Source organism: Myotis yumanensis, unplaced genomic scaffold, assembly GCF_028538775.1.
Source record: "Myotis yumanensis isolate MYYU_CA2020_CCGP unplaced genomic scaffold, mMyoYum1.0.hap1 SCAF_4, whole genome shotgun sequence".
In the NCBI taxonomy this organism is placed as follows: Eukaryota; Metazoa; Chordata; class Mammalia; order Chiroptera; family Vespertilionidae; genus Myotis; species Myotis yumanensis.
The window spans coordinates 90,212,116-90,226,764 of NW_027223755.1; the positions used below are offsets into that span (position 1 = coordinate 90,212,116).

At 47.1% G+C, this 14,649-nt stretch overlaps 1 protein-coding gene across 1 annotated transcript in view; it reads right to left on the bottom strand.

The window, feature by feature from the left end:
• RRN3 (RRN3 homolog, RNA polymerase I transcription factor) overlaps positions 1-14,649 on the bottom strand; it is a 36,754-nt gene that overhangs the window by 19,736 nt on the left and 2,369 nt on the right. The window contains exons 3-6 of the mRNA XM_070412945.1: positions 11,733-11,789; positions 769-858; positions 533-662; positions 81-140 (exon numbers count right to left, since the gene is read on the bottom strand). Coding sequence (XP_070269046.1) covers positions 81-140; positions 533-662; positions 769-858; positions 11,733-11,789 — 337 coding nt within the window. The remainder of the gene's footprint in view (positions 1-80; positions 141-532; positions 663-768; positions 859-11,732; positions 11,790-14,649) is intronic.

The following is a 14,649-nucleotide window of genomic DNA, read 5'->3' on the forward strand; positions in this document are numbered from 1 at the left end:
ATTGCCATTAAACTTTATCATTCAACATGCATTCTCTAAAACACAGCAGGCATTTTTGCTTTAATCCACTTTATACTTACTATCATCTTCGTCATCAGAATCAGAAACATCTACGTCACCTTCCTTAATGACCACTCGGGCTTTTGAAGGAAAAAGAAAGTATGTTATTCTCCTGTCATTGATCTACACAAAAAAGTGGTTTTTCCATGATCTAAACTAGCATAATGATTAAATTTATAATCTTGAGAAAAAAGTCAAGTAACTTTATAGTTTTTAAACAACTAAAAATTCCTAACTTCTAAGACTTCGCCAGAAGTTCACTAAAGTAAATTACAACCCATAAAAATCATAGCGACAAACAAATCGAAACATTTCTGTGGTACAGGGGACAGACATGTACCAGAACTGTTGCCAACATGTGTTCTGGAATCATCAATGGTGGCACAATCTCCAAAGTGTATTTGGAAGGCAGTATTTTAATAGAGATATTTAAAAAGTAAAAAATCAACGCAAGGAAAGATGAACCACTTACGAGGTACAAAATGAGAAGCAATCATGCTGAGACATGGTCTAAGGAAGACAGTCTGTGCTGATACCAGATTACCAAGAAAAGCCAAATACTCCTCCACCACTGTCTGACTTCTATTCAACCACTGCAATCTCTAGGGACAGGAGGAAGAGAAAGACAAAAGAAACATTTCACTGATGCAATAAATATTTCAAAGTAGTGAATCACATACTAGTCAGTGAAATAAATGGTGAACTTACCAAGAGAATATTGATAAGCTGCTCAAAGTCTTTGGTCAAGTACATGATAGAAGAGCGGAATTCTAACAGCCAGTTAATGATCTGGTCATCCTTAAGTTAAACAACAAAAAAAAGTACTTTCAAAATCATAAATCCTCTAAAATATCAGAGAAGATATCTATCTTACACCAATCACCTATCAATAATATTTACATTAGAAAAAGAAGTCACAAACTTGGACTTAAGCCAAAATTGAGATGAAAATTTCTTAGTTTGTATCAAACTGGAAAAAGATGTTACAATAAATTTTCCAATTTTACTACAAAATATTTTACATGGGGGAGAGGGGGTGGCGTTAAATGACTTCCTTCTCGTCACTTTTGTCTGCCCTAAAAAAGTGAAAACCCCTCAAACTTTAATACCTGGGACTTGCAGATTCAAATATTCAAATATTATAAGACCACAAGGACGTCTATCTCCTCTATATTCATGCTGGCATGAAAGCATATTGATAACATTCAGTCTAAGCTGATTAATTAGAGTCATCAATAAATATAAAATTTTCTCAAACCAATCTGACATTGGATTTAAATGAATCAAGATATGTTACATGTTAATGATGATTCCACTACTCCATGAAACACCTTTCAGGGAATCAAATTATTGTTCACAACTCTTAGTGACATGGAAAAAAACTGCTAAATAAAAAGAGAGATCTTTGACAAGTCTGAAAATTAAACTTTAACCCATGGATATATTTTAAAAAAAGAAAAGAAGAAAAAGAAGCCATGAATAAAATATAGTATCAAGTTACATAAAACAGAGTTTATATTCATGCCTATATACAACATACACAAGAAAAAACTAACAGCCCATAGTTTAAAGAAAACGGTAAATGCAGATTAAGACTCAGTAGGGAAAGAGCTCTAATAAACAAAAGCAGTACAGTGTTGTACCTATAGTAACAGACTATTAACAGACAGTGTTGTACCTAGAGTGATACACTATTAAAAGATAGGGTTGTACCTACAGTTATAGACTATTTTATAGGGAGTATCATTTAGGAAGAACACACCAGGTGCCAGGCATGGTGCTCAATCCCATACATATATATCTTTCCCTAATCCTACTAACACTGCAAAAGGATTTACAGTTCAGGAAAAGAGAGATTACTAAGCAACTTGCCCAACCAAGAAGCCAATAAAGAATCAGGTTTAAACCTGTCTGTCTGGGTCAAAGCTTAAGCTCCACCTAATCTCTCACAATGCCTTGCACCACCTTTTCCCCACCTTCATTCAACCACTGCTGCTTTCTATGTGCTATGTGACAAACTTCAATTAGACTATTTTCTGATGAAACCCCAAAGTAAGCTGCCGGAAAAATAAAGTAAATCACAACTCATTTGCTATATGGTCATTTTATAATGTCCAAAACCATGTAGGGTAACATTAATGGTGGCTCACCACCACCTGAGGCAAAGACCAGCTGAGTTACTTGCAAATAAAATGAGTTAGCTCTATCCTCTTTCCCATAAAAAACAAAAACACGTACGACAAAATTATAAGGATGACACTTAAACTGCTCCATTCTTAAAAATAAATCAGTTAGACTTTGGTTCTTTAGTACTGAAATATTATCAGAAGCAAATTACTTGCAACACCCCTCTGAACTAACTTAGACACAACTGATGTGATTATCCCTATGTCAAGATACCAAGGAGGAAAAAAGCTGATATAAAATACTGTGGAACACAGCTTGGCTGGTGTTGCTCAGTGGTTGAGACTGACCTATGAACCAGGAGGTCATGGTTCGATTCCGTCAGGGTACATGCCCTGGTTGTGGGCTCGATCCCCAGTGGTGGGTGTGCAGGAGGCAGCATGATCAATGATCCTCTCTCTCACTGATGTTTCTATCTCTGTCTCCCTCGCTGAAATCAATAAAAAAATATATATATATATATATATATTTAAAAATACAGAGGAACACAAAGAAATGGTCCTTTGTACTTTGAAAGAAAACGAAGGTCAGGGAAAGCCTTCAGGAAGTGATGCTTCCTCCCGCTGTCTTTAAAAAGAGTGAGTGTTCTTGGGGGGCTAGATTCCTTACACAGGGAAAAGTATGTCTATAAAAAACCAGAAGTAGTTCAGTATGGCTGGAGTACATGGTGAGCAAGCCAATAGATAAACCTGGGGAGCATAGAGGGGCCAGGTAAACCACTGAAGTCCTGGTAAGACAGATTTGCAATTAGGAAGATCTGCTGGAAGTGTGGGGAATGGACTGAATGAACCATCATGTGCTTAGAGAGAACCAGGGGAAGTTCCATTACAGATGACATTTTAGCTGGACCTCAAAGACTAGGAGTTTTGTAAATTACCATGTATTACAGGTGGTCCCCTACTTATTTGACTTACAATTTTTTGACTTCCCAATGGTGACATATACATTCAGTAGAAATCATACTTCACATCTTGAACTTTGATCTTTTCCAAGGCTAGTGAAATGCGGCATAAAGCTGGGCAATAGTAGCAAGATGATTTTGTCCAACTGCAGGCTGTTGTAAGTGTTCTGAGCATGTTTAAAGTAGGCTAGGCTGAGCTATGGTGTTCAGTGTATTAAACCCATTTTTGACTTAAGGTATTTTCAACTTACGATGGGGTTGAATACCATCATAAGTTGATGAGCACCTGTAATAGTAAACACTAATATAATACGTTATGCCAGGCACTGTTCTAAGATGTTAACATATATTAACTCATTTAATCCTTACAACCACTCCTTTAGTTAGGCATTCCCAACGGTTCCCATTTTATAGATGGGGACATGGAAGCACAGAAGTGCAGTAATTTGCCTTCAATCACAAAGGTAGCCAGATAAAGAACCTCTTGCAGCCAGAGAGAACAGGCACATAGAAAGGCATAGATATGAAAAGTGGCAAATTTATTAAATGAAGTATCTAATGAGATTGAACATTAAAAAAATACTATAGGCCATACAAAGAACTTGGTCCACTATTCTTCAACTAGAGGTCCAGTGCACAGATTCGTACACATTGAAAGGAAATTAATTAGAAGGTGGCCAGTGGGACTGGGTGAAATGGGCGGACACACTCTGGAGCCAACCTCCCTGGCCAGCCGCACCTGGGGCGGCGCTGCAGCTTGAAGGGCGTCTGTGGAGTGAGTGGGGTCCCTGTGGGCATCAGGCCAAAACCAAGGAGTCCAGGAGTGGGAGAGGGCACTCTGCAAAGGTGCAGTCGCTCGGCAGCTCCTGCATTGAGCGTCTGCCCCGTGGTGGTCAGTATGCGTCATACCTACCTGCCGGTTGGCTGGTCACTTAGCCTTTTATATATATACTAGAGGCCCGGTGCACAAAAATTTGTGCACTCGGAGGTGGGGGTCCCCCAGCCCGGCCTGTGCCCTCTCACAGTCTGGGACCCCTCGGGAGATAACGACCTGCTGGCTTAGGCCTGCTCCAGGGTGGCAGAGGGCAGGCCCAATCCCTAAGTGCAGCCCCTGGTCAGGCTCAGAGCAGGGCCGATTGGGGAGTTGGGGCGCTGCCCCGTCATGCACAGAGCAGGGCGGATAGGGAGGTTGCAATGCCACCCTCAGTCACGCTCAGGGTAGACTGATTGGGGGGTTGGGGCACCGCCCCGTTACACTCAAGGCAGGGTCGATGGGGAGGTTGCGGTGCCACCCCCATCACGCACAGAGCAGGGCTGATCAGGGGGTTGGGGCGCTGCCCCCTGTCACTCACAGAGCAGGGCCAATCAGGGGGTTGGGGCGCTGCTCCCTGTCACTCACAGAGCAGGGCCGATCGGGGGGTTGGGGCGCTGCCCCCTGTCACTAACAGAGCAGGGTCCATCAGGGGGATTGGGGCACTGCCCCGTCACTCACAGAGCAGGGCCCATCAGGGGGTTGAGGAGCTCCCCCCTGTCACTCACAGAGTAGGGCCGATAGGGGAGTTGGGGCACTGCCCCCTGTCACACACAGAGCAGGGCGGATCAAGGGGTTGGGGCACTGCACCCTGTCACACTCAGGGCAGGGCCAATGGGGAGGTTATGGTTCTACCCTGTCACACACAGAGCAAGGCCCGTGGAGGGGGGGAGTTGGGGCGCCGCACCCTGTCACACACAGAGCAGGGCCGATCAGGGGGTTGGGGCACCGCCACTGTCACACTCAGAGCAGGGCCGATGGAGAGGGTATGGTTCTACCCTGTCACACACAGAGCAGGGCCGATCAGGGGGTTGGTGTGCTGCACCCTGTCACACACAGAGCCGCAGGGCAATCGGGGGATTGGGGAGTTCCCCATCAGGCACAGAGCAGGGCTGATCAGGGGGTTTGGGCGCTGCCCCCTGTCATGCTGATCCCGGTGCCGGGAGGCATATTACCCTTTTACTATATAGGATAGAGGCCTGGTGAACGGGTGGGGGCCGGCTGGTTTGCCCTGAAGGGTGTCCTGGATCAGGGTGGGGGTCCCCACTGGGGTGCCTGGCCAGTCTGGGTGAGGGGCTGAGGGCTGTTTTCCCGCTGGCAGTTGACTAAAAGCTCCCAACCGCTCCTTGTTTTCTTTTTTTTTTTTTTTATTCTGGGCCAGCTTTAGCTCTGAGGCCTCGCTGCTGAAAACATGGATACAATGTTGCGGTCCGGGGCTGACTGACAGCCGGTTTTGTTTATCTTCTTATTTGCAACATAGTAATAGTTGCTTAGAGTTGCAGTTGAAAGTCCGGCAAGTGAGGCGGGGAACGTTGGAGTCTGCAGTCCCTGGAGGAAGCAAGCCTCCCTGCTCGCTTCAGTGCATGGCTGCCGGCCGCCATCTTGGCTGACAGTTAATTTGCATAAGGATACGCTGATTAGCCAATGGGAAGGGTAGCGGTCGTACGCCAATTACCATGTTTCTCTTTTATTAGTGTAGACTAGTAGCCTGGTGCACGAAATTCGTGCACTGGGGTAAGGGGGGGGGGGGAGAAGGGGCCCCTCAGTCTGGCCTTCACCCTCTCCAATCTGAGACCCCTCAGGGAATGTCCAACTATCTGTGTGTGCCCACACTTTATCAGATAACAGCTCCATTGTTGTTCCTTTCTTATGCTTAAAATCATTGGAATTAGTAGGTATTCAAAGTGTGTATACATTTTGGGGGGACACCCTGTATATCTCTAGTCAGTGGTGAAAGAAACCAACAGCAGATTTGGAACCCCCAGACAGGGAACCTCGCTCATTCCCCACATGTCTCCCCACTTCACTTTCCACCTTCGTGGGCAGCAGGAGAATCAACATTTTCTCTCATTAATTCGGAAAAGCACGTCCTGTCACCCGTTGCCCGGCAGGAGTGCTCTAGGCCCCAAGCAAGCAAGGCTCAGTCAGGGCAGCCTTCACTCATGGGTGCTGGCACCCAAAGTGCACATTCCTCCTCTACAGTCGCCCCGACTATCCCACTGTTTCACTGAGAGGACGGAATTGCTCTCTGCCTCTGGGCTCTTGATCTTGAACGCTGACCGAAGGCACCTCAGAGAGGGCCGCCCGTGCCCACCAGGTGTGTCTGTCTGCACCTGCTCCTGCCTCAGCACCTGCATTAACTCCCCAGAGGTGATCTCGTAGCTGCACTGCCCTCCGTGGGAACAGGGCATCACCACTCCGCCCTCTCACTGTCATCTCACAGGCACCCACTCTCAGCACCCAGAACACCCAGACACTCTCCAAAGGATGTGAGCGCATCAGAGGGGATGTGTGCACATCCTGTGGGGGTGTTAGGCATGCCGGGTTGATGGAAGTGCGGTGGAGAGGCGGGGGGAACTTGTGCATGCCTTGGTTTGCAACTGTTGCAGGCTTCGGAGGGTGACAGTGTGCTGGGGGATGTTTGCATGCCAGGGGGGATGTGCACACCGGAGGCCTCTGGCTTTGCAGATCCGAAAACCCCCGTGGTGTGGCCAGGAGGACGTTAGTCTAGCCCGCCACGGTGGCTGTCCCTGCGATCCTGCACCTTCTGGGCCAGGAGGCGGATCTTGCGCAGTCACTCGTGGGCACTGATGGCTGCCTCCCCGCCGTGAAGGGTCACGGATCCGAGTCCCAGGACCATGCACAGCCTCAAGCGCTGTCGCCCGCCTGACAGGGTCACAGATCCATGTCTTGGTCCCGTGGACAGCCTCAAGCACTGACCCCCACCCGGCAGGGTCACAGATTCGGGTCCCGGACTGCAGACAGCCTCCCTGCTGCCCCCCGCCCAGCAGGGTCACAGATCCAGGTCCTGGGACCGAGGACAGCCTCAAGCACTGCCCCCCCGCCCGGCAGGGTCACGGATCTGGGTTCCAGGACAGCGGACAGCCTCAAGCACTGCCGCCCCACCCGCGAGGACATGGATCCAGGTCCCAGACAGCGGACAGCCTTGCCTGCTGCCACCTGCCTTCAGTATGCAAATTAGCCGCCATCTTGTTGCTTCAGGGTGGGGGTCCCCACTGGGGTGCCTGGCCAGTCTGGGTGAGGGGCTGAGGGCCGTTTTCAGGCTGGTGGGCGACTGAAGCTCCAAACCTCTCCTTTTTTTCTTTTTTTTTTATTCTGGAATTTATTTACCTTCTATGCCTGTCACTGGAGCTAAGAGCCGGCTTTCTCTCTGAGGCTCAGCTGCTGAAAGCAGATTTCTGGCCTTTGTTTACCTTCTGTATTCGAAACAATGTTGCGGTCTTGCTGGCTGAAGCCTGGCTGACTAAAGCCGGTTTCTGGGGTTTGGTTTAGCTTCTATATTTGTTACAATGTTTCAAACTGCAAGCTCAGAAGCTGGCAGCGCAGGCGGGGAAGCTTGGATTCCTCTGTCACTGAAGCAATCAAGCCTCCCTGTTCGCTTCAAGCTGCCTGGCTGCCGGCCGCCATCTTGGCTGGCAATTAATTTGCATATCTCACTGATTAGCCAATGGGAAGGGTAGTGGCCGTACGGCTAATTACCATGTTTCTCTTTTATTAGATAGGATATATAAGCATGAAGTTTTTCAGTAATGACATGTTTAACATGTGCTTTGGAGATAATTTAGGCTGCACTATTGATGATAAAAAAATTTTAATGGGGGGGTGAGATAGAGGAGAATTGGAACCTGAAGACTACTAAAGACATTATTGAAAGAATCTAGACAAGAGAACAACCACACAAAAAGACTCAAAGATTTTTATCCCCCAAAGGATACGAAGGTAAGAGACCACAAAGACTGCAAGGTTCCTAGCTCAAGAACCAGGTGAGCCCCGCCAGCTTGGCTCAGTGGTTGAGCGTCGACCTATAAACCAGGAGGTCAGCCAGGGAACATGCCCGGGTTCTGGGCTCAATCCCCAGTAGGGGGCATACAGGAGGCAGCCAATAAATAGTTCTCTCTCATCATTGATGTTTTTATCTCTCTCTCCCTCTCCTTTCCTCTCTGAAATCAATAAAAATATGTTTAAAAACAACAAAAGGTGAGCAATAGGTTACTTAAGTACATAAAAAAAGGCTTCAGAAGGAGAAAGTTTGTAAGAGAAACAATGCTAAGTTTGGGGCACATGTAACACTTTGAGCTGGCAGTTAAGAAATAAGTGTAGAGCCCACAAGAGCAATAAGACCTATAGATATAAGTTTGGCAGTTACAGGAACCGGTAGATTTCAAAGCTATTAAAAGTATAAGGAGATCACAGAGGAAGAATCTATAGAGTGAGAGAATGATAGAGATAAGTGGTAGGAAGACATAGAAACTAAAGGAGAGGTTTCAAGGAATGGGTGGCCAAGTATAAACTACTACAATGAATGGGTATGAGGCTTGGAAAAAAAAAAAGCCCATCAAAATCTGTATGTAAGAAATCACTGGTAATCTTTTCATAGTAATTATAGCAGTGGCCTTCACCATGAATGGGAAATGAGAAAGTGCAAATCATCAGCAGGAACAACAGCTAACAATTACAAAGCCCTTACTTTGAGGGCCTGTTCAAGTGCTTCTCAGATATTAACTCACTGGATCCTCTTAACACCCCTATGTTTAAAAACCCTCTACTGGTTTTACATACAGGAGGCAAAAAAGAGAGATTAAATAACTTCTCCGAGATCACACCCTGGATAACAGTGGAGTTGGAATTTTATCTCAGGCAATCTGACTACCATTGTCATGACAATAGATGATTCTTTACAATATTGGACAATAAAGGAAGAAAAGGGAAACAAAATGTGTTAAATTGTTACTACGTGACAGGTATATACCATATCTTGAACTCTGAAACACTGAAAGAGTAGCAGCTTGAAAGGCAAGTCATCTTTTGTTGTTTCTTTGTTTTATTTTGTTTTTGCATTGGAGAGACATGAGAGTTGCCTACAGCATAGAGGAAAAGAGGTATTAGGAAAGTTTAAAGTAGGTTTTCTCAACCTTGGGACTACCAACACTTTGGGCTGGATAATTCTTTGTTGTGGAGGGCTGCCCTGTGCATTTTAGAATGTTAGCGACTCCGTCATCCACTCACTAGAGGCCAGTAGCACCCTTATCTTCCTCCTGTTATGACAACCAAAACTGTCTCGTTTATCACTGTATAAAAGAAGGGGTTGGCTCTAGCTGGTTTGGCTCAATGGTTAGAGTGTCAGCCACGAACCTAAGGGTCATGGTTTGATTCCCAGTCAAGGGCATGTACCTGGGTTGCAGGTTCAATCCCCTGGCCTCGGTTGGGGAGGCAGCCAATCGATGTGTCACTCTCACATCTATGTTTCTCCCCTCCCCCCCTCCGCCTTCTACTCTAAAAACCAATGGAAAAAATATCCTCGGATGAGGATTTAAAACAAAAAAGGGAGTGAAACTGCCCTTAATTGAGAACCACTGTATTAAAATAAGATGGGATCTGCCCTGGCCAGGTGACTCAGTTGGTTGGAGTGTCATCCTGTTCACCAAAAGGTTGCAGGTTTGATTCCCAGGTTGTAGGTTCAATCGCTGGGTTCAATTCCGGTCAAAGGCACATGCCTGGATTGCAGGTTTCATCCCCAGTAAGGGGGGAGTGCAAGAGGCAGCCAATCAATGATTCTCTCATCACTGATGTTTCTATTTCTCTCTCCTTCTCCCCTCCTCTCTGAAATCAGTAAAAATTCTACACTAATAAAAGAGAAACATGGTAATTAGCATACGACCGCTACCCTTCCCATTGGCTCAGTGAGTATATGCAAATTAACTGTCAGCCAAGATGGCGGCCGGCAGCCAGGCAGCTGGAAGCGAACATGAGGCTTGCTTGCTGCAGACTCCAACGTTCCCCGCCTCAGTTCCCCCCCTCACTAGCCGGCCTCTGAGCTACAACTCTAAGAAACTATGTACTATGTTGCAAATAAGAAGCTAAACAAAACCCCCAGAAACCGGCTTTCATTCAGCCGGGCTTTAGCAACATTGTATCGATGTTTTCAGCAGCGAGGCCTCAGAGCTAAAGCTGGCCCAGAATAAAATAAAAAAAAAAAAGAAAACAAGGAACGGTTGGAAGCTTCAGTCACTCGCTTCCAGAAAACAGCCCTCAGCCCCTCACCCAGACTGGCCAGGCACCCCAGTGGGGACCCCCACCCTGATCCAGGACACCCTTCAGGGCAAACCAGCCAGCCCCCACCCGTGCACCAGGCCTCTATTCTATATAGTAAAAGGGTAATATGCCTCCCGGCACCGGGATCAGCGTGACAGGGGCAGCGCCCAAACCTCCTTATCGCCCTGCGGCTCTGTGTTTGACAGGGGGGAGCTCCCCAACCCCCTGATCGCCCTGCGGCTGTGTGTGACAGGGGGCGGGGCCACAACCTCCCTATCCACCCTACTCTGTTCGTGACAGGGGAAGGCGCCCCAACCCCCTGATCAGCCCTGCTCTGTGCCTGATAGGGGGGAGCTCCCCTACCCCCTGATCGCCCTGCGGCTCTGTGTTTGACAGGGTGCAGCACATCAACCCCCTGATCAGCCCTGCTCTGTGTGTGACAGGATGTGGCGCCCCAACCCCCCCCCCCCCCCCACGGGCCCTGCTCTGTGTGTGACAGGGTAGAGCCATAACCTCTCCATCGGCCCTGCCCCGAGTGTGACAGTGGCGGCACCCCAACCTCCTGATTGGCCCTGCTCTGTGGGTAATAGAGGGTGGCGCCCCAACCCCCCTCCACGGGCCTTGCTCTGTGTGTGACAGGGTAGAGCCATAACCTCCCCATTGGCCCTGCCCTGAGTGTGACAGGGTGCAGCGCCCCAACCCCCTGATCTGCCCTGCTCTGTGTGTGAGAGGGGGCGGTGCCCCAACTCCCCTATCGGCCCTACTCTGTGAGTGACAGGGGGGAGCTCCTCAACCCCCTGATAGGCCCTGCTCTGTGCGTGACAGGGGGGAGCTCCCCAACCCCCTGATTGACCCTGCTCTGTGTGTGACGATACGGAGCCCCAACCCCCCTGATGAGCCCTGCTCTGTGAGTGACAGGGGGCAGTGCCCCAACCCCCTGATCGGCCCTGCTCTGTGCGTCACAGGGGGTGGCGCCGCAACCTCCCCATCGACCCTGCCTTGAGTGTGACAGGGGGCGGTGCCCCAACCCCCCAATTGGCCCTTCCCTGAGTGTGACTGAGGGTGGCATCGCAACCTCCCGATCCACCCTGCTCTGTGCATGACGGGGCGGTGCCCCAACTCCCCAATTGGCCCTGCTCTGAGCCTGACCAGGGGCTGCACTTAGGGATTGGGCCTGCCCTCTGCCACCCGGGAGCAGGCCTAAGCCAGCAGGTCATTATCTCCCGAGGGGTCCCAGACTGCGAGAGGGCACAGGCCGGGCTGGGGGGCCCCCCTCCCCCTGCCCCCCGAGTGCACAAATTTTTGTGCACCGGGCCTCTAGTATATTATATTAAAAAAACAAAACACACATGTCCTCTGAAGAGGACAAAAAACAATCTTAAAAAAAGAAGATGGGATCACAGAGAGAGGTTTTAAACAATGGAATAGGATCAAACAGAAGTGCAAACTAACACCTGTCCTAAGTGGCAAGGACTTTGATAATGATCAAACAAAATTAATTACCTTTATGTCTGGATCTGACAGCTGGTTCTTCAACAACTCATAGTCATTTGTTTCACCCTTAACAAGAAAGGGGAGAAATTAAGTTTTACTTGCTTTAGTTTTCTATTAAAGATCAAAGGACTTTTAACTATATCTTAATATCTGATGAAATTACAAAAGAAACATTGTACTTCCACACATCAATTGTGGATTACAAAATCCACAGAAATTTAAAAATTCATGTTAGGAGTCGACCAAGATGGCGGCGTAGGTAAACACCGGAGACCGCTGCCGCAAACAACCATTTCAAAAATACAACTAAAAGACTGAACGGACATCACCCAGAACCACAGGAAGGCTGGCTGAAGAGAGACTCTACAACTAGAAGGAAAGAGAACAGCAAATCGAGGCTCAGAGGCGGCGCAGTGTGGAAAATACAAAGGTACCGAGGTGCGCGCGAAAGCGGGCTGGTGGCTGAGGGCGCGGTTGTCGTTTTCTGTCGGGAGTGAGTCTCAGACTCTGGGCTCCAGATCCGGGCGAGTCTCTAGGGACCCAGACTCAAACGGGAGAAGCGGGATTACCCGGCATCAGTTGGAACCTGAGGGCAGCTTTCTCTCCGAGGTTTGCAGCGGCTGCCGGGGTTCTGAGAAGCAGAGCCTCTGGGAACGGGACTGAGCGTGGCCATAACTGCTCCCTCCGCCTGCCCTGTTGATCCCGCCCCGCCCAAAGCCTGCGCACAGCCATTTGCCGATCGCCTCAGGCAAAGGCTGGATTAGCGCCTCCCAGAAGACAGACGTTTTCCGCACAGCTGATTCCTATAGCCAGTCGGCCTGAGGGTCAAATCCCTCTAGTGTTAACTACAACAATTAAGGCTTGGCTAGAACAAGACTGCGCACAGAGACCACAAGGGGGTGCACCAAGAAAGCATAAAAGATGCGGAGACAAAAAAACATGACAGAAATGGAGGATATGGAGCTAAGAATCGCAATTTTGAGGGCTTGCCATAAATTTGTGCAGAACCTCACAAAAACTAATGAGACCCTCGATGCTACGATAAAGAAATTAGAAAGTAAGCATACACGGACTGAAATAAAGAATATTATACCCAATAGCAGACCAGAGGAGTACAATAATCAAACCAAAGATTCGACAAAAAACACCCAATTGGAAAAGCAAAATGAAAAAAGAATCCGAAAGTGTGAAGATAGTGTAAGGAGCCTCTGGGACAGCTTTAAGCGGTCTAATATCAGAGTCATTGGAGTGCCAGAAGATGAGAGACAGCAAGATATTGAAAACCTATTTCAAGAAATAATGGCAGAAAACTTCCCCCACCTGGTGAAAGAAATGGACTTACAGGTCCAAGAAGCGCAGAGAACCCCAAACAAAAGGAATCCAAAGAGGACCACACCAAGACACATCATCATTAAAATGCCAAGAGCAATAGACAAAGAGAAAATCTTAAAAGCAGCAAGAGAAAGAGGCTCAATTACCTACAAGGGAATACCCATACGACTGTCAGCTGATTTCTCAACAGAAACTTTGCAGGCCAGAAGGGAATGGCAAGAAATATTCAAAGTGCTGAATACCAAGAACCTACAACCAAGATTACTTTATCCAGCAAAGCTATCATTCAGAATTGAAGGTCAGATAAAGAGCTTCACAGATAAGGAAAAGCTAAAGGAGTTCATCACCGCCAAACCAGTATTATATGAAATGCTGAAAGGTATCCTTTAAGAAGAGGAAGAAGAAGAAAAAGGTAAAGATACAAATTATGAACAACAAACATGCATCTATCAACAAATGAATCTAAGAATCAAGTGAATAAATAACCTGATGTACAGAATGAACTGGTGATTATAATAGAATCAGGGACATAGAAAGGGAATAGACTGACTATTCTTGGGGGAAAAAGGGGTGTGGGAGATGCGGGAAGTGACTGGACAAAAATCATGCACCTATGGATGAACACAGTGGGTGGGGAGTGAGGGTGGAGGGTGGGGTGGGAGCTGGAAGGAGGGGAGTTATGGGGGGAAAAAAGAGGAACAAATGTAATAATCTGAACAATAAAGATTTAATTTAAAAAAAAATAAAAAAATAAAAAATAAAAAATAAAAATTCATGTTAGTGGAGCTAGGGGGCTTGGAAAAAAGAAAGTGACAATTAGCCCTAACCGGTTTGGCTCAGTGGATAGAGCGCTGGCCTGCGGACTGAAGGGTCCCAGGTTCGATTCCAGTCAGGGACATGTACGTTGGTTGCGGGCACATCCCCAGTGGGAGGTGTGCGGGAGGCAGCTGATCAACGTTTCTCTCTCATTGATGTATCTAGCTCTCTGTCCCTCTCCCTTCCTCTCTGTAAAAAAAATCATTAAAATATATATATATATATATATTTTAAAGTGACAATTAAAAAGCAATTTATTCTAGGAATTACTTTTTCTATCTCTAATTTACCCAATAAATGTTCTTATCCCCCTCCCCCCCCAAAAATTAGCCCAGCCAGTATGCTCAGTGGTTAAGCGTTGACTTATGAACCAGGAGGGCACAGGTTCGATTCCCAGTCAGTGAACATGCCTAGCTTGTAGGCTCAAACCCCAGTACGGGGTGTGCAGGAGGCAGCCAATCGATGTTTCTCTCTCCCTCCCTTCTTCTCTCTCTAAAATCAATAAACCCTTTTTTTAAAAAGTGATTTAAATAGGTATGCTTGTGTACAGACATTTGAGTATGATAGTTGATACTATCCACTCACATATATGAATATAAATGGGTATTATATATAAAATAGTCATTATATGTCAATTATACCTCAATTTAAATAAAACAAAAGTCATTCATATTTTCCCTCCATTGCTGAGACTTAGTGGAATCACAAAAATAAACCCAAAAAATCCCTATTAACAGAGCTGGTTTATTGTTCTAAGTAATGCTTTGGTAATTCCTTA